Source organism: Dama dama, chromosome 23 (assembly GCF_033118175.1).
Source record: "Dama dama isolate Ldn47 chromosome 23, ASM3311817v1, whole genome shotgun sequence".
Taxonomy (NCBI): Eukaryota; Metazoa; Chordata; class Mammalia; order Artiodactyla; family Cervidae; genus Dama; species Dama dama.
Window position 1 is genome coordinate 37088295 of NC_083703.1, and position 22604 is coordinate 37110898.

General features: G+C 38.9%; 1 protein-coding gene across 2 annotated transcripts in view; it reads left to right on the forward strand.

Moving 5' to 3' along the window:
* Nucleotides 1–20388, forward strand: part of MPP7 (MAGUK p55 scaffold protein 7) — a 215434-nt gene extending 195046 nt beyond the window's left edge. The window contains exons 13-17 of one of the 2 annotated variants that reach the window (XM_061126383.1): nt 6770–6850; nt 13168–13261; nt 14896–15004; nt 16039–16182; nt 17612–20388. In XM_061126383.1, coding sequence (XP_060982366.1) covers nt 6770–6850; nt 13168–13261; nt 14896–15004; nt 16039–16182; nt 17612–17791 — 608 coding nt within the window. In that variant the 3' untranslated portion in view covers nt 17792–20388. The remainder of the gene's footprint in view (nt 1–6769; nt 6851–13167; nt 13262–14895; nt 15005–16038; nt 16183–17611) is intronic. The other variant, XM_061126385.1, reaches the window with a different exon arrangement.
* The last annotated feature ends 2216 nt before the right edge of the window (nt 20389–22604 follow it).

Sequence of the window (22604 nt, forward strand, 5' to 3'; positions counted from 1 at the left end):
AAATAATAATTCACTGTTCAGTGACTCAGGCTTTGTGCTATAACATAAATAAGTAGATGGTTGAAGTTTCAAAGTACACTGTCAGCGTGGCTTTTTTTATTTTTTTGATGTAAGAACATAGCCTTTTACATAAAGTGTAAAAATACCCTCATCCAACAACACGAGAGACTACTCTACACATGGACATTAGCAGATAGTCAACACTGAAATCAGATTGATTATATTCTTTACAGCCCAAGATGGAGAAGCTCTATATAGTCAGCAAAAACAAGACCTGGAGCTGACTGTGGCTCAGATCATCAGCTCCTTCCTGCAAAATTCAGGCTTAAATTGAAGAAAGTAGGGGAAAATCACTAGGCCATTCAGCTAGGACCTAAATCAAATCCCTTACGATTTTAAACAGTGGAAGTGACAAATACATTCAGGGGATTAGATCTGGTAGACAAACTACCTGAAGAACTATGGATAAATATCTGTAACATTGTACAGGAGACAGTGACCAAAACTATCCCCGAGAAAAAGAAATGCAAGAAGTTAAAGTGGTTGTCTGAGGAGGCTTTACAAATAGATGAGGAAAGAAGAGAAGCAAAAAGCAAAGGAGAAAGGGAAAGATATACACAACTGAATATACACAATAAAGAAGGCCTTCTTAAATGAACAGTGCGAAGAAATAGAGGAAAACAATAGAATGGGAAAGACGTTAGATTTCCTTTCAAATTTCTGCCCCATGCTGGGATTCAGAGTGTGTAGGGTTCTGTAGTTGTCTTTTAAGAGTGGAGTCTCTATTCCCCCACAGCTCTCTGGCTCTCCTGAAAGTAAGCCTCTCTGGCCTTTAAAGCCAGAAGTTCTGGGGACTTATGTAGGACCCCCAGGCTAGGGAGCTGGATGGTGGGACCCGGATACATTGCTCTTTGGGGAGAACCTCTGCAATTGTAAATTTCCTCCTGTTAGTGGGTCACCTACCTGGGGGTGGGTCTTGACTATACCTTGTCTCCACCGCTCCTAGCCATGTTGTTGTGGACTTGTTATATCTTTAGCTGTGTGAGATCTTTTCTGCCCATCTTCAGGTTGTTCTCATTGATAGTTGCTCTGTAGATATTTGTTAATGTTGGTGTGCTCATGGTGGGAGGTGAGCTCAGTCCTCCTACTCCATCATCTTGACCCCACCCTCCAAAATCTTTCTTTATAAGATAAAAATAAAGGCATTTTTACATTAGTAAATGGGCATATTTTCCTAAATGTAAAGCTTTAAATAGAAATTTTACTAGCATGATTTTATTAACCCCCAAATGGGCTGTATTTCTGTGGCTGAAATGAATGAGCCTTTATGTAAAACCACACACAACACATTCGCCTACTCTCAGAAAGGAGTTACTAATTAAATGCATTCAAGTATTGAAAGTAATATGCCTTTCTGAAGAACACAAGACATATTATCACTGCTGTGGTATTCTGGGTGAAAATACATAATCATAATCTACAACCAAAAAAGAAAAAGTTATATACCTTTCTAATTATCTTACTTCTCCATTTGATGTATTTTTTACAAGAATTTCAACTAATACAGATGACTCATGGCTTTATTCTTTCTAGAATTTTCATGCAAAATGATTTTCTAAATTCTTATGAGATTAAAAACAAACCAGATACTTATTTACGTTTCTGCTTTGAATAGAGTCATTCCTTTGTTTTTAAAGCTAGCAAGCCCATCCACTGTATGAATAACATTTACCGTATGCATTCCAAGTTAGTGAACTCCAAAATTATTTTTTAATGTGCTTTTTTGGCTTCTCCTTTGATATTATCAGTCCGTTTGATTTTCCTTAGTCCTGAATCAAGAATCTGAATAGACATGCCCTGTGTATGTTGTCCAGACCCGGTATGCTTGTCATCTTCATTAAGCTTAGTTTAGAATTTTCAGAAGTTCTGCACAGGGTAAGTTTTGAGTTCACTGGATTTGACTTCTGCCATTTTTTGTAGCCTGAGTCTTGTATTCCACAAGTATAACTTTTCATCACTGTTTAAAGTGCGAGGCAACTTGGAATGGGGTGAAAGACTCTGTGAAGTTATGGGTCACAGCTACAAACAGCTGAGCACCTCGTTACCTGAGCCTGTGTCCTGTCAGCATTCTTTCGATAAGATGATGGATTGAGTGGAAAGAATGTGAGCTCTCAAGCAGACACACAGGCTTCTGAATACCAGCTAAGCCACACTCCAGATGTGCGATCTTGGGAAAATTACTTGCCCTTTCATCATCTCCGTTTTCTCATCTGTAAAGCAAGGGTAATACCTTTCTTGCAGGGATGTTTTGAAGATTAGTCATGGTGTATGTGAACCACGTGACACAAGCCTGACACTGTATCGTCTCATCTTTGCCTTTCCAAAGCCTGCTGTCTGTGACTTAAACATGCACTATTTAGACTGTCTTCTCTGCTTCTCTTTAGCGTGAACACCTACTTGCTCAGTCGTGTCTGACTCTTTGCAACCCCATGGGCTATACAGTCTGTGAAATTCTCCAGGCCAGAATACTGGAGTGGGTAGCCATTCCCTTCTCCAGGAGATCTTCCCAACCCAGGGATCAAACCCAGGTCTCCCACATTGCAGGCGGATTCTTTACCAGCTGAGCCACAAGAGAAGCCCTGAACAACCACAGCTGGACACAAACTCTATAGAGTAACTTATTTGTGTACATGTGTCAGTGCATTTCACCAATTGTGATAAAAAGTTTGTACACGGAAAAGCAGATGAATGTGTCTCGTTACAGGCGTATGAATGAACCTAACTCTGTGTGCATCCCTAAGCCAGCTGTGGTGTAAGTAGTCTAAATACAAACCAGTCAGCTAAAAATGTGAGTGTATGCCCTTCGATCCCTGGAGAAGGAAATGACAGCCCACTCCAGTATTCCTGCCTGGAGCATCCCATGGACAGAGGAGCCCAGTGGGCTGCAGTCCAAGGGTTACAAAGAGTTGGATGTGACTGAGCACATGCCCTACAACAGAAGAACAGGACAAGAGTGTAGATGTAAGATGTGATCTTAAGGTCAGGGTCTAAAGGAGGAAAACATCTAGAACTTCACCAGTATGGATAACAGAATTGATTCAAGGACATGGCAGGGAGAATGCTGTTTATTGGTCTGCCAGGCAATTTTGTAGTAAGAATGATTTAAATTATGTCCCTATTTTAGTTATTTTGTGAGAGTATTCCACACAGTATCCCACCATGAAGATAATGTCTTCAAATAACCTAATCTAGGGGAAATTTTTTAAATTATTTGCCACTGCACATTCTTGGCATGGTCTGTGGGTATGCAATAAAGCAAAGTCCCTAGTAAGAGTTAGGTTATAAGGGCTGGAATTGAAAGTAGTCCAAATTTAAGGGTATCACGTTAAAAAGCAGCATACTTTCCCCCCACTAATTCAAACATACCTAGTTTTTTCCTCCAGAGTTAAAATAAATCACTGTGGTTTTTTGGCATGGGTAGAAGAAAGAAAAAAATGCTAGACTTTCACTCAGCAAATTAGCTCACACTCTGGGAAGTACTCCAGAACTTAGACCTGCTGAAGGAGCAGTGAATTCATGTCCTCCTTTAGTTCTTGGTGCCTTGGTGGGCAGCAGGCAGGCCAGGGCCCACCCACTAGTTAAGTTTTAGTGTTTTCTTTGCTGCTTTTTTATTTTTTTTGGAGCATATACAATCAGGTTTGCATCACCTTCAAAGCATCATAAAACCCCTTGCTTTTCTTGTTTGTTTTCTGTTTTGATTTAAAGGAGGAAGTTTGAGCATTTACTCAAAATGTTGTTGGTCCCTTCAGAGGAGATAAAATGCATCAGCTCCTGCATGGTGCCTGGGTTTTGGAGACAATCGATCAGTGCTCATCATTTTTTCTCCCTTCTGCTTCCCTCACAGGGAGACCCCCACCCTGCACCTCCTATCACACTGTACTCCTTTCCTGAACTTAGGGGGACGGATTTCTGTCCCTCAAACTCACTGTTGCAGAGGCAAATCCATCACGCTCCCTTCTGCTTAAGATTCAGGAGCCATGCTCAAATGTGAGCTCCACCAACCTCTGTTAAGACTTTGAGCACGTTATCTAACCAGCACATCCAGACATTCTAGGTGCAAACACTTCTTCCTTTAACTCCCACGCCTTGGGTTCATCTGGCAAATAGTTTTACTTCTGTCACAGCATAATGACTAAAGTGAAGGGTTAATTGCTCAGTCTTTGCAACTCTTTGCAACTCTTTGCAACCCCATGGACTGCAGCCCACCAGGTTCCACTGTCCATGGAATTCTCCAGGCAAGAATACTGGAGTGGGTTGTCACCCCCTTCTCCAGGGGATCTTCCTGACCCAGGGATCGAACCTGGGTCTCCCAGGTTATTTTGGAGCATATACAATCAAGTTTGCATCATCCTCAAAGCATCGTAAAACCCCTTGTATATGCCTATTATGTAATAGGCAAATTCTTGACCATCTGAGCCATTAGGTGCTCAGTAATTACTGAATGTAACTGAAATAAATAAAGCAAACCAATGAGTGCCTACATTTTGCCAAAGGAAGCAATTGGTGAACAAACAGATGACATCGCTGAGTCTGTTAGAGGATAAAGACAAGTAGACAGATGCGACAGAGTGTGATCTATTGATGTGCACAAGAACATGGTGTTCGACCCACATTTAAAGTGTTAGGGAAAAGCCCCGCAGCTAAGCTGAATCCCGAACAACAGGTGTGACTTAGCAGGCCAGGGAAGGACAGGACTGTTTCTGCAAAAGTGAGAGGCATGTGATGAGGACCCAGCAGCACAAAGGAGAATTCGCCACATTCCAGGACGTGGGGGGTCTTATGCAGCTGGAGTGTGCGGAGAGAGGCGAGAATGAAGGTTATGGAGAAACACGTGGCTTCCAACATGCGATCTGTGCAGACCTGTCAAAGGGTTCGCATTTGACTCTCTTCCCGGTGGAGGAGGAATGGGTGATGCTGGTGGGAAGTGACTAAAGCCTAGAGATGCTGGGACAGGAGTGTGCAGTGACTTGGAGGGAAATACAAGCTTAGGGGGAGGTGTTTTTGAGTTTTCCTGGTCATTCTTATTGTTCTAAGGTATGTGATAATATTAGCTTTTTGAGTACTGTTGGGAAGGAGCTTGAAACAGAAAGCAACAGCAGTAAAGACACAAGAAGAGATGTTCTTAAGAGAAGGCGTCGGTCATGCGCCTGGAGAGAAGGCTGTTGGGGGGGCGGTGTGTGGCCAGATCTAGATGTGCGTGTTTGCGGAGAGGACTCTGAGGAATGCATGTGTGGGCATCTCTGTTCCCCGTGTTGCTGAGGTCTCCTGAGCCTGAGGTGGTGATGGGAGCCCTAGAAGTTAGGTTCATTCAGTGACAATCTGGAGGGCTGACCTCATGGGGAAGGGAAACAACAGAATATGACTCCTGCTCTCACGGTGCCTCTGTTTGGTGGTAGAGATGGGCCATTAAGCAAGGCATCCTCTAGTTGTTTGTTATGATTTTTCAGTATTATGAGGGAGATGTCAGGATACTCTGATGACTCAAGGATGAGACACGGGGGCAGGACCTGAGAAAGGGTTGTTTGAGCAGAGCTCTGAAGGACGCATCAGAACCACCTGGGGCTTCTGCATTGCAGGCCAGTTCTTCACCCGCGGAGACACTGGGGAAGCCACCTGGGGCTTCAGCTGAAGGGAAGAGTGGAGGCAGGTGTCACCGCTCAAGGGTGACACCATCACTAAACAGACCCGGATGGCAGCCCTGTCCAGGGCTTGTGTCCTTCTGACTTCCAATTTCAGACTTGTGTTTGAAACTGCTTTTTGTTTTCTGGCTGCTGTCTCCTAATCATTCCGTGTCACTCTCCCAACCTAGTTATTTTCCTTTGAAGGCAGACTTCACGCGTCATCTCTTCTTCTTCACAGCTTTTACATATGCCTTGTTCATTGCAGGTGGTTCAGTATGTGCTCACTGATTTGAACATGTAAGGTCTATGCTTCCCCGGTGGCTCAGAGGGTAAAGAATCCACCCGCAATGCGGGAGACCTGGGTACGATCCCTGGGTTGGGAAGATCCCCTGGAGGAGGGCATGGCAACCCACTCCACTTGGTGGGCTACAGTCCACGGGGTCACAGAGTCAGACACCACTGAGCGACTCAGCACACAGCACAAGGGCTAAGCAAGTTTTCAAAGACTTAAGGACCAACTGAGAATATACAGGGTTGCAGGGGGTCTTGACATAGTGCTGAGAGTGGTGCAAATTTAAAATGGATAACTAGGTTTGCACCTAAAATCAAGGTTCAGAGATTTTCTTTTATTAAGATCAAAAAATGTTTAGGATTGAAGGGATCCCTATCCAGACTGTGTAATTCCACTTTTCAAAAGGTGAACCTATTTTTAAGCTCTTCTGGATCCTGTTACCTGTTAATGTACTCAAACACTCTTGAGTATTTTTCACTGAAAACAAAGATTTCTGATCTTTTTAAATGGCAAGGTGGGAATTTAAATTTGAAAAGTAGAAAGGCAAAATACAAAAAAATAATAATTAAAAAATAAAAAGTAGAAAAAACCACCAGATAACTCCTAGCTTTTTCTTATGTACAGGTAACTCCCTAGGTTTTTCTTATGTACGACTTGACTAGAGATAATCTCTCTACTTGGGATGCATATGAAGTTGGATACACATTTTCAGTCCATCTCATGGATTCAGGTCCGTTGTAGGAATGTTTCTCTGGTGTTTTGTTGAGGGATGAATTTCTGTTATCCTGTCTTTCAGGTCCTGTTGGAGTAGGTTTGAATGAACTGAAACGAAAGCTGCTGATCAGTGACACGCAGCACTATGGCGTCACAGTGCCCCGTAAGTTCTGTTCTGTTTGCTGCTACGCGTGCTGGCCCAGCACTCAGACAGCATGCGTGCTGCGGGCTGGCTGCCAGTGTTCACAGCTGGTCTCCACCCCAGCCCTGGGGGGGACAGAGTGACCTTATCCCCATTTTACAGAGGAGGAAACTGAGGCCTGAAAGTTCAGGGGAAAGCCCCAGAGTACACAGGCAAGGTATTTGTTGATTTCCGCTTCCCTACTGAGTTTTTATGGTGAATTTTAGTACATGTATGACATTAAATTCTTACTTACAAGTTTTCTTCTAAATAGAAGTATATTCTACTTCTTTAATTTCCAGAGTTTTCAACAAGCTTTAACACCAGAAGGACCAAACTACAGAGAGCTAAAGGAGGCTTCTTGTAAATAAGTGTTTCTTAATTACTTTTCATATTGTAGTCATTGACAAATAGTAAAATGAGCTTTTCATGGCCATATAATCTGAATGTGGTAGGCTTCTTTTCAGTATAGAGAATAAGGTCTGTTTTTATAAACCTGGTTTTCACAAGGCATGCCTACAAATGAAACATGATCCTGGAAGCATTTTGATATTCAGAATAAATGTCATTTAATTACTTAATAATTTGTTGATATTAGGGAGCCATCTAAAAGACTAGACTGAAATGTTGGCTTTTAGTAATGTTAAAAAAGAAAGTTGTTTGTATATTGCCCTTAGCAGTGTTCTCCAGTTTTGGACGAGTTTGACTTTATAGTTTTCTGTTACCTCATTACTACATTTTTCCAAGTTATTGTTTATAATCATTTTCAGCCATAAGTTATAGGGTTGCTGATTTCTACCAACAGAGATGAAAGTAAAGGAAAAATGGAAATATGGAATTAAACAGTTTCTTTTTTTTTTTTCCCTTTAATTATGCACTACTCTCACAAAAGCTGAATTGTAATATGCAAGTCATTAGAAAATCTTGAAAAGCAATTAATAAGCTTACAGGTGAGTGAGTACAGATAAATCCTAGAGGAAAACAGATTACAAAGGAAAAAACAAATTTAATAATTTACTAGTTTCTTCATTGCCTTTGTCTTATTTTGTCCTCCCAACAGTGGTATAAGATGGTCAATATCCCCATTTCACAGAGGAGGAAACAGATAAAAAGGATACTTTTGACTTACCCAGAAGTTCTGTAGGCAATAGTTGCACTTGATTTGAAACCAGGTTTCATGTTCTTCCTCCCACATAACACTGCACAAGCCTTTCCAGCTCCAGATCCTCTTTACTGTAGCCCAATGAGTGTGTGTGTGCTAAGTCACTTCAGTCATGTCCAACTGTTTGCCACCCTGTGAACTGTAGCCCCCCAAGCTCCTCTGTCCATGGGCTTCTCCAGGCAAGAACACTAGAATGGGTTGCCATGCCCTCCTCCAGGGGATCTTCCTGACCCGGGGATTGAACCCACGTTTCTTATGTCTCCTGCATCGGCAGGTGGGTTCTTTACCACTAGCACCACCTGGAGTAAAAACTAACTTATTTTGAAGAGGATAAATCTTAATAATGAGTGTCTGTCAAATGTAACCCTCCCCAGTAGTTTTGGTATTATTCAAGACACCTTGGACTTTCCCGGTGGTTCAGATGGTAAATAATCTGCCTGCAATGCAGGACACCCAGGTTCAATCCCTGGGTAGGGAAGATTCCCTGGAGAAGGCAATGGCAACCCACTCCAGTATTCTTGCCTGCAGTATTCCATGGCCAGAGGAGCCTGGTGGGCTACAGTTCATTGGGTCACAGCACCTTGGACTCAGTGTATCCACCTATTAAATTATTATCTACATCTAAAGTTGCTACAAAAATGAACGTCATCCAGAAATGTTCTAGGGATGAGACTCCCCAAAGAAATCCCTAAAGGAGTAATTATCCTTCTTAAACAGGTCTAATGTCAAAAGATCCCCAGAACAATGTTTTCCATACTTGCCTGATAATAAGAATCCCTTGAGGTTCCAGAGAGATTCTTGTTCTGGAGATCTGACAGAATTCCTGAAAATCTGTGTTCACAGCCAGCATCCCAGGTGATTCACTGTATTAGACATGTGTGGGAAATACAGCCATTGTATCAAGTGTGGATGATTTAATTAATTAAGGTATTTTTAAGAGCAGTTTTAGAATTTTAGATAGGTTTGGGCTCTCTTGGTGGCACTTAAACAATCTGCCAGCTGATGGTTGGGAAGCTCCCCTGGAGGAGGAAATGGCAACCCACTCCAGTATTCTTGCCTGGAGAATCCCATGGACAAAGGAGCCTTGCGGGCTACAGTCCATGGGGTCTCAGAGAGTCGGACACAACTGAAGCGACTTAGCATGCAGCACATAGAAGACTTCATTCGGCAGAGTTATGATTATTTGGAGAAAAATTGCTTTGATTATACTACCAGTGTTCTGTTTGATCTTTAACTCCATAATCTCCATTCCCACAACCCCTTTTTCATCCTTAATATTGGTGATTTTCTCTTTTTTTCCCCTCAGTGTGACTCAGCTTTTAAATTTTGTTTTCCTTTATTGTTTTCTAAAAATATTTTGTTAATTTCTGTTCTTTACTATTTTACATGTGAAAAGAATGTGTATTCTGCTGTTAGGGAACGTGATGCTACGTAGACATTAACCAGACCCAGGAAGTTGGTAGTGGTGTTCAGATCACCTGTGTCTTGCTGACATTTTGTCTAGTCCTATCAACTGTTGCAAGAGGGGCATTGAAATCTCTTACTCTGATTGTGAGATTGTCCACTTCTCCATTTAACTCAGTCCAATTTTGCTTTGTTACTATGTATGTACAAACTTACAACTGTTATACATTTATCTTTTATCATTTTAAAATATTCTTTTTTCCCTTGAGGTATCTTATCTGAGTAGCCACGTCAGCCTTCTTATGCTTACTGTTTACATGGTGTATCATCTTCTGTTTATTCTCAACATATCCGTGTCTTTATATTTAATGTGTCTTCCCTGTAGACTTGTAGACAGTATGTACTGGGATCTTGCTTTTTCACCCATTCTATGGCTCTCTGCCTTTTAAGAGAAATATATGGACAATTAACATTTTTTGAATTGACGAAATGATTTAAGCCACACTTTTATTGTTTTCTGTTTATTCCTTTTGTTTCTTTATTCCTTGTCTACTTTGTGAGGGTGGTATTTGAATGTTCTTTAGTTTTCCATTTTAATTTACCTAGTGGCTCTCTGCTTATATCTCTTTGCATTGCTTTTTTACTGGTTGCTCTAGGGATTACAATATGCATATATCTGACCATTCACAGTTTAAGTAACTTTGTGACATTTCACGTAAAATACAGAAACCTTGCAATTATGTAAGTCCCTATGCCTCCACTTCTTTTTGTGTAGTTGTCAAATCTATTATATTTGCATACATTGAAAACTCCAACAGATAACTTTCACTTTAAATCTGTTTTATGTATTTTAAAGAACTTAAGCAGAAAAAAGTAGACTTCTGTATTTACTCAACTATGTATTCTTCCTGTTCTTTCTTCATTTCTGAAGATATGCTTCCTTCTTAATGTTTCCTTTCAGTCTGAAAAACTTCCTTGAATATTTCCTTTAGCACAGATCTACTGATGAATTCTACTAGTTTTCCTTCATTCAAGAAAGTCTTTGTTTTGCCTTTAATCCTGAAAGGTATTTTGGCCAAAGGTTTTTTTCTTTTAGTATCATAAAGATATGATTTCATTGATGTTTTATGCATATGATAAGAAATCTGTAGTCATTGAACTCACATATCTATTTCCCGTGTATGTACTGTGATTTTGTTTTTGTTGTTGTTTTCTAGATGCTTTCAAGATTTTGTCTTTACTTTTCTTTCACTTTGACTGGTTTGGATGTGCTATGTCCAAGCATTATTGTCATTGAATTTTTCCTGTTTGGGATTTGTTGATTTCTGAAATTTGTAAAATGTATGTCTTTAATCAGATTTTAGCAGTTTGGGACTGTTATTTCTTCAAATACTTTTTTAAGCCTCAGTCTTTTTCAGTCTTTCTGGCATCTCCACTACACATCTGTTAGACATTTCAGTCAACATTTTCATACAGGTCTCTAGGGCTCCATTTATTTTTTTTTTTCAATTTTCTTTCTCTTGATTGCCCAGATTTTATAATTCCTATTGATCTGTCTTCAAGTTCACTGGCTATTTTCCCTGTCATCTCCATTCTGCTATTGAGCCTATCTAGTGGTTAGTTTTTATAAGATATATTTCAGTTCTAAAATTTCCATTGTTTTCTTCTTTATAGTTTCTATTTCTTTGCTAAGAATTCATGTTTTCATTCATTTCAGGTGTGTTTTCCTTTACCTTATGAAGCATAATTGCAATAGTTGCTTTAAAGTCTTTGACAGTTCTAACTTCTCAGTCATTTAGGGCTGCCTTCTATTATCTTTCCCTCTGAGAAATAAATGCCCATATTTTTTCAGTTCTTGAATGTTGAATAATAGAAAACTGCATTCTGGATATTATGAATGCTATGTTGTATTGACTCCAGGTCAATAATATTCTGAAAAGTGGTAATGTTTCTATTAAGGAAGTAACCAACTAGTTTATGTTTAGACCATAAGTTTTATCTCATTTTCTATAAATTATGGTTTAAATCTCACTTCAGTTCTCTAAGCTTTGCTATGTTGGTTTGAGTCTGCCCTGTCTTGTGCAGCTAAGGGATCAGTCTGCAACTTGTGTGAATAGTGCAGGTCTCAGCTCCACTCTCTATGCCTTCTGTACATTGGTTTGGGCATGTTCTGTGCTTCTACTACTTGTGGGCTAGGCTGAAGCTTGTGTATTCTAATCTTTGTTGTTGTTTGTTGTTAAGTCGTGTCAGACTTTTGCAACTGCATGGACGGTAGCCCACCAGGCCCCTCTGTCTATGGGATTTCCCAGGCAAGAATGCTGGAATGAGTTGCTATTTCCTCCTCCAGGGGATCTTCCTGACCAGGGATCGAACCTGGGTCTCCTGGTTGGTGGGCAGATTCAGTATCACCAAGTCCCCTGGGAAGCCATTCTAATCTTAGTTCACGTCTTAAAACTTGGCTGGTTGGAGTCTGGGCTTCATGTGCACCGCTTAGGGGTTATTCTTAGATTAGTGTTGATTTCTTCACAAAATTGGAGTATTTCCTTCTCTAGCTTTCTCCCTTCCTGGATTCCCTGCACACTCTTCAATGCACAGGGGAGTTTTCTTCCCGGTTCTTTTCACCAGAAAGTCAGGGCTTCTGTTGGAATTCAGACACACATTCCTCCATACTACTCTGTGGACGAGCCCACCCACAGGGCAAAGGGAAAGAAAGTGAAGTCGCTCAGTCGTGTCCAACTCTTTGCAACCCCGTGGACTGTAGCCTGCCAGGGTCCTCCGTCCACGGAATTTTCCAGGGAAGAGTAGTGGAGTGGGTTGCCATTTCCTTCTCCAGGGGATCTTCCCAACCCAGGGATCGAACCCGGGTCTCCCTCATTGCGTGCAGATGCTTTACCATCTGAGCCACCAGGGAAGTCCCCCATAGGGCAAAGCTAAAGGGAAATAAAAGTTAAACTCTCCCTTACTGAGGCTGACTCTCTTCCACAGTCTGCCTGCTTTATTTGTTTTCAAAGTGTTCGAAACAAAAGTAGATGTTTTGGGTTCAGAGTTTTTAGCTGTAATCAGGAGGGATGGACTGCAGTCAGTTTTATACTTGCCACCTCAGCACTGCAATTCCTGAGGGTTTTACTTTTTGTTTTTTAAAGTTAATACTGTATTTTCTGCTCCATTATAATTCAGTAGCAAATAATTAGGCAAAATCACTAAAAAGTTTAGAAGTTCACTTGTATTTCAAGAAGATGTTTAGAATTTTGCAAAGGAGAAATGAATAGAGTTCTTTGATTAGTAAAGCAAACATTAATGGCATTCCCCATGTATCATGTGTAAAATAAAATAATTTCAGAGTTTACCTTTCAACCTAGTGAGCAGTAAACTTGCTTCAATGAATAAAGAATCAATAAAAGATGATAATAAGTGTATTACTTGCAAAAAGGGAATTTTTCCTTGAGTTTAAATACCATTTTATTTAATTAACATATTAATGCCCCTTCAGAATGATTAATGGCATAAACACAATGCAATTCAATTTTTAATCCACCTTCAAGTCAATATAACTTTAGTATCAGTGGAAAAACGGAATTAATGGGATTCCTATATTTTATTAGCTAATGTGCTTTTTTAAGTTTTAAATCATATTTAAGAAAAATCCTTTAATCAAATACATAATTTCTTTTTTAGTATTTCTCTTAGGGTGGCTGATGTAGAACTTTCTGAACTCTTTTTAATTAAATCACAGATACCACCAGACCAAGAAGAAGCCAGGAGAGTGATGGTGTTGAATATATTTTCATTTCCAAGCATTTGTTTGAGACAGACGTACAAAATAACAAGTATGTGGAAGTTTTTTTAAGAATTTTCATGAAACTACTGTTTTTAAGCATGTGGCTATATATGCAGTTATAAGCAATTCCATTTGAAGTGAATTTTCACTTTTATAATAATATTTGAAACTGATAAAATATAATTCAATTAGTGGTTATTACTAATCTTTGCCTTTAACTTTTCAATAACCTAGAGCTGTTGTGTATCTGGTTAAGTTGAATGTCTAGGGATTATTTTGAAGAGTAAGGGAACGTTGTTAGTGTATTCCTGTCATGTCTTCCCACCCCACTCACTGAATCTTAACGTAGAATTTGGATAGAACTTTATTTTAAAAACTAGTAACTGTGTAATAGATCCCTAGATACGATCTATAGCCACTAGACCAATGGTCAAGTGACAAGAGCCCTGGCCCTTCGACTTTGAGGAAAAGAATTTCCACAAAGACAGAAAGTAGTGAAGCAACTGAAGTATTTATTAAGAGGAAAAAGAGTACAGTATGATGTGTGGACAGACACGAGTGGCCTGAGAGAGTGAGTCGCTGAGCTGCACCCTCGTGGCAGTCTGAATTACTTTTATGGGGTTTTCTTCTGGGTTTCCTTTGACCAGTCATTTAGATTTGCCTGGTTCACAGTCCATATTTGGTATATCTCAGGATCCTTCCATGTGTGCACATGCATGTCTTAGCCAAGATGGATCCTACACAAAGGCATATGGGTAGAGAACATCCTTTAACGTAACTCCCCTTTGGCCTCCAAGGAGCCTTTTTTGCACGTGTATGGTCAGGCAGGTCTCCTGACTTTGAGAAATATGCCATCTGGGCAGGGCCCAGACTCCTCCCTTAATTGCCCTGCTATTTTCCTCCTGGAGTTACAGTCAATAGGGAATGAATCTCCCAATCTCTTTATGCTGATGGTGGGGGAGGGGGGGGGATGGGGAGTGTGGGTAGGGCCCATCTACCTCCTGCCTCAGTTCCAGCATTTGCCACATACCTCTCTCACTGGCTTTTCAAAAGTTAAATAAAAAATAATGTTAATCATCTTGCTTATACCATATCTTCTAGCAAGCCCTAAGTCTCCTACCCTCAGGTTTTCCATTTGCTTAAGGATAATATTTTAGGCTATCAGAGAGCAGTGTGTGTATTAATGCAAGATTGTGGGATTTTATTGAAACATCAAAATGCTTTTTTCATGTTCAACACAGTGATTTTGAGTTTTTATAGCACGTGATCAGCCGCCCTGGTTCCATTAGCCACCAGCCAGTCCCTCCTCTTATGCTAAAGCTGAGCTTGGTTATTCTTTCGTGTGTAGTGAAATTTCAGTAGTTTCTATTGTTTGGTTTATTCACTGTTTTATTGCATTGCATTAGCTCTGAAAAAGAGGTGATGGAAAACATTAGAGTACTGCTGGACTAAAGTACTTCTTTCTGCTTAAGTGTAATACAAGCAAGTGTTACTGATTTGAAAAAGTAAAATAGAAGATTTGTTTTAGAAACTGACATTCTGAAGTACTTGGACCTAGTTATTTTATTAAAAACAGTTTGAAAATTACATGTTCAGCAAAACATCTTTTATATATATGAATTATGTCTGCTATATATATGTGTATATATACATGTAATTCACAAATGATTCTAATTTCTACAGGTTTATTGAATATGGTGAATATAAAAACAACTATTATGGCACAAGTATAGACTCAGTTCGGTCTGTCCTGGCTAAAAACAAAGTTTGTTTGTTGGATGTTCAGCCTCATGTAAGTGAAGTGACCTAGTCAACACACTTCTAGCCCATCTGAGCATTTCATTATGGGGTAAATCTGAAATCTACTCACTTTTGGCATTTAGGTGCCTTTCCTAAGGTGACAAAAGCATTTAAATGTAATTTGAGAAGGCTCTGCTGAAAAAAAAAAAAAAAAAAGCCAATGTTGTTAGAAGAAAAGCCTGGAGATGTGTGTTTGTAACTGTTAGATTCAGTGTTTGCCAAGTATAATGACTTACTTATTCTATGTATTTTATAAATAAAAATATATTACATTGTATGTAAAGTGTATTCTCTTGTATGCATTATAAGTGTTCATAATTGTTGGCAATGGACATTTTGATTCTCGGTCCTCTTTCATGGATTTTGGATCTATAATTAGCCTAGAAATGTAAAATCCTGGCAAGAGCCATGGGCGGCTCACAGGAGTTGTACGGCTGCCGGGCAGAGCTCACCTGGCACCCTGGGGATTCGGTACAGGTGGATTGAGAGACGGTGGGTGAAGCAGCTTACTTTCCTGTCTCACCACAGACCACCTCCATCACCGGCCCCCACCCCATGCTCCTCACTACCCGGGAGCAGTGCTGACTTAAAAGCAGGAGACTTGCCCTTGAAGGGGACTTTGAAGGCAGGATGAAAGAGAAGGGACACCTCATTCTGAGAGCTGGAAAAGGCTTAGATGGCACGGCTGGAAGACTTGCATGTAAAGAAAATTAACTGATAGCGTCTTTGGGGTATTAGATCTAAGAACTAGCTTTCTGGTATTTTTAGCTGCTTCTCCTCAAGATTTAATGATGGCATATTTCAAAGCATTTTAAAGACAGGTTACATTCTCCATTTGTCCAGAGGTATCTATCTAGTAACATTTAATTGTCAACAAATGATTGAACAATAATATAGTGAAAGGCCTGCTAACCTTAATTAGGAAATAATTTTAAGGAATTTCCTCCTTAGAAAATTCAGTTTTACTAAAAAACTTACTCCTGATATAATGAAGAAATGAAAGAAAATGTATTTCCTTCCTTGCAGACAGTGAAGCACTTAAGGACACTAGAATTTAAGCCGTTTGTGATATTTATAAAGCCTCCATCAATAGAGCGTTTGAGAGAAACAAGAAAAAATGCAAAGATTATCTCAAGCAGAGACGACCAAGGTGCTGCAAAGCCTTTTACGGTGAGTATGAGGATGCCTCACTGAAAATACATAAGCAGGAATTAAAGTCATATATGTTGTGAATGAATCTTCATATTACATTGACTCAAAGACTATTTTGTGCATTTTACACATATTACATTGACTCAAAGACTATTTTGTGCATTTTATGCATACTTATAAAATTTCTGAAGGCACATGTAAAAAAACCACAGAGTTTTCAACTAGCCTTATTTTTAAAGGGGAAAATACTGGTTGATTACTATTACTCATTAATAGTCTAGATGAAGATTTAATAATTTGCCTTTTGTACCAACATCATATATAGCATAATAAAAGAAAAAGCATCATTTGGGGTATAGGACAAATAGACTCGTATTGTTCAATCTGTATTTCCTTTTGACTGTTGTTAGAAATGGCACCGGAAACTTGCACAACATTGTTGATGGGCTATACTCCAAAATAAAAGGTTTAAAAAAGAAATCACAGCTGTGGTGGTTTAATGATTATGACTGGCAGGGTCTCTGTTTTGTTTTTAACCTTAAGACAGTGTATTATACTTTAGGATCAAGAGAATGGCAGAAGCATTTTTTCCCTCCCTCTTTTAAGTAACTCATCTTTAACCTTAGTCCATATTAATCTGTAAACTATTAATTTTGGGTATCAAATACATATGATGTTTTTTATTTTTTAAATATCTTTTTTTTTCTAAACTACTGACAGTATACAACCATACTAAGTAGATACTGTTCACATGATGTTAATTACTCAGGGCTCTGGATTAACACTAAAATTAAAATCTCTGTTGTGAGAATCTTCTGTGACTTTGAGATATCGACTCTGAAATGACTTCAGGATGTCACAGTATAAAGAATTACTGTATTATTTATTACAGTCTTTTACAATGTAAAGGTTTCTCAATGAAGATAATAAACGATAACATCGTCCAAAGATTTAATTCACATATATGTATGTGGTCTTGCTATATAACCAACTAAAATTCTTCCTGGTTTCAAAAATGTATAAAGGACACTCATCCACTTGCACTGAAACATAGAAAGACATGGTATACCTGTCCTTTCATAAATGTATCCAACTCTGAAAAAGTAGTTTTTCTTATACATTCCTTGCTATGAATAAATGTGGACAATGCAGGCAAAGCAGGATAAACGCTTCTACTTTAATACTGGAACATCCCTGTAATGATAAGTGACTAACTATCCTGAAAGGTGGGAGTTTTGACTCTTGTCAGAGCAGTTTTAGTTACAAGCAAATAGAGAGTATTAGAAATTATGGCTTCTGAAGAATTTACAATTAAAGAGGGTAATTTTCTTTCATGGCTGAGGTGAAATAGTGAACACAGAACAGCATTAGATAAACCAATTGTGTAATAACTGCACTGATGTGATGAAACTGCCTGGTTAACCAGTTCTGTTTAATACTTTTGTAGGAAGACGACTTTCAAGAAATGATTAAATCTGCCCAGATAATGGAGAGTCAGTATGGTCATCTTTTTGACAAAACTATAGTAAATGATGATCTTGCTGTGGCCTTCAATGAGCTGAAAACAACTTTTGACAAATTAGAGACAGATACTCATTGGGTTCCAGTGAGCTGGTTACATTCATAACTATGGGAAGTTTTTATCTTTTTTTTGTAGAGTGCATGATTAAATCAGTTACCATTTTGGTGGTAGGGTTTTTTTTTTTAATCTATATCACTGTTAGAGATGTGCAATCTTGGTTAAAATTGAATGTTGGTTTTGTATCTTTTTATAGTCTTATTTCAAACACATGTTTGAGTATAAGATCCAGAATTAAAATGTGCACAGTACTGTATTCTGAGCAGAGCTTTGAGCTGTCTGGCTGAATACAAAGCTCTACCTCCAAGAGGAGGTTGAACTTTTTATAGAAAGTCTTAGCTAGAGTATATACATGGGCGTCCAGTGCTTCTGCTGGTCTCAGACGTGGTCACTGCCTTTGCCATTTGCATGTTAGCCATTGAAGATGCTAAGTTAACAGCCTTAAGGCAACATTTTCTCTTACATAGACACATGTAGTCACAGTGTGCGCTCTCAAGAATCTCTCTTTAGAGGAATTACTGAAAATCTGTCTCAACCAGTGGCCTTCATGTTCTAGTTTGAGAAGGCTTTGTGAGTACATACCAGTGACTCAATGAATGTTTAATAAGGGAAGGTAGGCTTTGAAAATTATTACATATAAAACTAAAAACCTTTCCTTGTTAGAATGGTGATTACATATCCAAAAGCACTGATTACAGAGGACAACTTTATTTATAAATTCTCAGACATTTCTTTCTGGAGTCACCAGAAATTCTGGAGCCAGTTTTCTGACTTTGCATTTTCCCAGTAGATTACAAGAATGAATCCTATTCTAAATGTAGGTTTTACATGTTACTGATATAGTTAAAGAAAATGTGACCATTTTCTCAAATATGTGCAGTTGATCACTATATTTAAATTTCACTATAAATTGTATTTTAGAAAACTGTTCATGTAATGTTAACTTATTTCTTTGTCACCAAAATATTTCTTTACATTGGCCAGATACCATCCTAATCTTGCTGTTTTTAAAGAAGTTTAAGAAAGACTCTCATATTGTAAATATATAGATGGGATCTCTCATCTTTCTTTGATACTACTGATCTTCAGTGAGTAAATTATACAGCTCAAAATACTAGAAATGTGCATAGTTGTGTAAGAGAATATGTGTCCCATTCTTGCCTGCAGTAAGACCCTGCCCATCAGAGCATCATTGTATCTGTGACTTTTAAACAGAAAAAAAAAAAATATTTTTGTTGATTTCTAAAGAGAGTTTAGATGTCCTGTTTAAAGAAAAATAGTGTAGTGAAATTTTATATATTTATGAAATATTTGAAAGGCATATTTTTTTAATTATCAAATGAGGCTATTCATAAAACAAATTGTATGTAAAGATGTCATTAATTTAAAATAGTTTTTTAAATTGGGGTCAACATTCCATGTAAATATTTTGACCTTTGTTTGTACTCAGATCCACATGTGTGCTCTGTGCACAGCTGATAGCATGGCTCACCAGCTTTCTTCATACATGTGAGATTTCATGCCTGATACACACTCGCAGCTAAACAGTTAGATAACCAGTGTTACCTGACAGCCTAATCCAAACAGCAAATTCTAAGTTAATTAAGTAAACAGCAACCAATTCAGCTTAAAAAGAGGTTTGGGGTTGCCAAGTCTAATACTGAAGCCATACGTCATGGTTGTGTGGCTGGTCTAAGAAAAGTACAAGTCTTCCTTGGATGGTTTGGGTAATATTCTTTTTGAACACCGATTGAAATTTCCAGTAAGTTGACTTTCTAGGAAATGAATTATAATTTAGGTAGGCCGAATTCTTTGTTCAGAAATAGAACATGGTTTGTTTTTGTTTTTTGCCTCAATTCTTTACTGTGGAGGTAGAGATCATGTGATAAAAATGGAGTCCCTTTTGGTGGTGGGGATGGTGATGGAGGTGTTATAAAAGTATAACTGTCCAATCTCTCTCCGTTTTTACACTAGAGCTGAACAGTATTTTTTAAAATAATGGAAAAGGGGCAATTCAGCAATTTTAAACAATCTTTCCTCAATAGTACACATATGTGGTCTTGCTAGTGACGTCCACATAGCCACCTTGATGCTTAGAAAGAGATTCAGTTCCCTCTAATTTAGTAAGGCTAGTAGCTCCATGGGCTTGGGGATAAATGTTGCAAAGGGCCCTTGATCCTGTATTGGTGTACCCCTGGCTCCCTCTTGAGGGAGGAGAGACTGGTTCTTTAGGCAGCCTGCTCCCGACAATGTCAGCCACTATTTGAGAGAACAGGAATATTTATTTTTTTAAGTCCAAATATTTAATATCCAAGATTAAGAAGATAAGTCTGTATTCCCATCAATAACAAACTGGAATCTGTTTGTTTTTTTTTTTTTTAGGTGAAATTGAAATACCATTTTTACCATTATTTTACTTACCAGTATAGACATTATTGATATCTTTAAGGCTGACCTTCCTGGTATCATGTAATGACTGAATGTATCTAAATTGTAATAATTTAAAATTGACAAGCATATAAAGAAAAACTATGTTGTTAAACGTTTCCTGAAGATACAGATTTTTATTATTTATTTTCTTTTTGACTAGTAAGAGTTTATAAATAAAAGGAATGGAAAACTTTTGAGCATAATAAAGTATCTTCAAATTATATGTATACTTTCTTGAAGATTGCTCTTGCACTTGGTATATACTTCACTGTTTCTGATGGTAGAACAAGTTTTCTTACTGACACCATGTGATTTGAACTGCCTCTGTCAAAAACAAAATTTCATATTTGTTTCAGACCTTAATTGGCTTCATCAAAGTTGTTGGAGAGATGAAATCCACTAGCCTCAATCTTACCCAGTCCAGCCATTCAAAGTTGTGGAGGAAAAAATGGGATGGTTGATCTCAGCCTGTCCACGGTGGAAACACCCCATGGAGCATTCATTACCCATGTCCTCTGCCTGAGTTGGAGGTTGAAGTGAAAGTGTTAGTCACTCAGTCATGTCCAACTTTTGTGACCCCATGGACTGTAGCCTGCCAGGCTTCTCTGTCCATGGGATTCTCCAGGCAAGAATACTGGAATGGGTTGCCATTTCCTCCTGCAAGGGATCTTCCTGACCCAGGGGTTGAGCCGGTTGTCTCCTACATTGGAGGCAGACTTTTTTTTTTTTTTTAACCATCATCTGAGCCTATTGAAGACAAACTGCCACCTCTTACAGACAAATTAATTAACTTTGGCCTTGCTTCAGTGGTTGAGCCCATTAGCCCAGCCCTGCTTCCACTGAGAACATCACCTGTTAGGACCATGGGATCTGGAGCGATTTAAGTTTGGCTTTGCCTATTATTAGTTTTATGGTCTCATTTAATCTTACCAGTCACTCATTTTCTGATCAAAAAATCATAGCGGTAATAATAGTGCTTACCTCATAGACCTGTTGAATGCTGTTGACCCTGGGATGCTGCAGTCCATGGGGTCACAAAGAATCAGACACGACCGAGTGACTGAACTGACACAGGACTGTTAAGGGCATAAAATGAACAAACGGATCCATGCCATGTGCTGGAACAAGCCTGGGCTATGAGTACTTAACTGATCATGAGCTTGTTTACACAGTGATCAGCCTCATATCACACAAATTAAAAGTAGCTGTGTAAATATTCTTAATTACCCCACAAATAGTTCCTCATATTAGTAAATTCACAGGGAGCTTCCTAAATAATTTCTATGACCAGTTTTCTTGTTTTTTTAATTCCATTACTTTCAAATGATAAACCCAAAATTAATTAGGTGGTCCTCAACAGGAAAGTGAACCAAGTTTTATGTTCAGCCACTGATAGGGAATATAACTGATATCAACTGAAAGAAGTGTCCCTTAGCTGTATTCATGCCCTTTCCTAGGCTGCCACACCTCCTTTCCAGATGCTTGCTCACTTGCACTTAGTTATCTGGAGGGCAAGGAATATTGTACTTTTGTAACAGCTCTTATTCACATATACCTACATGGGCTACACACTGCCAGATAAAATAGCCGTATTAATCATCAGACATCTGCAGGATTTGTATACAGATTCATTTAATCCTCATAACTATGTTGTATGGAAGTAGTACCTTATATGGAAATATAGTACCTTATATAGAAGTGTGGGCTTATGTGCCTTGCCCAAGGTAACGGGTGATGAGTAAGGATCAGAGTTCAATTGTGGTCAAGCTCCTCCAACACCAGGATGTTTTCACTGCACTGTGCTTGCTAGTGTTGCTATAACTTGAGCCAATTCTGGAAATAGGTGAGATTTGGTCATTAGGAGTGATGATTCATCCTTTTTATGCATAGGCAATTTACAAAGAGTTTTCTCAGAACACTGTTGCTTTAGTCAGATAGCTCTTGATTGCTCTATGCCTCTCTTGTGGGCTAATCTTCAAACAGCCTGGTGTGCTGCGGTTCATGGGGTCACAAAGAGTCAGACATGACTGGGCAACTGAACTGAACTTCAAACAATGACGATTATTAAAAGCATACAAAAAAGTTAGCATAATATGCAATTTTTCTGTTTTGTCTGAGTCCTAGTCCTTAATGATGGAGCATGATTTGTCTAATCAGTTGTGATAATCTCATCTCTGCCAGGATTGATCTGAGTTGGTCCAGCCACTCGATTCCAGGTAATGTCTGTCAGAAGAGCTGTGAGTTGAGTTGTTTCCCTGGTTTAAACAGACACCTGCATGAGATGAAAATCCTCTATGCTCCTACCCCCATTCCTCCTGTTTGAGATGCTTCTATTACATTGTGGTGCTTAACAAGATGACAGCCAGAGTCCTAACCCTAAATCAATGGATGATAAAGGCCAATCTTAGATGAGTGAGTAGAAAAAAGAAAA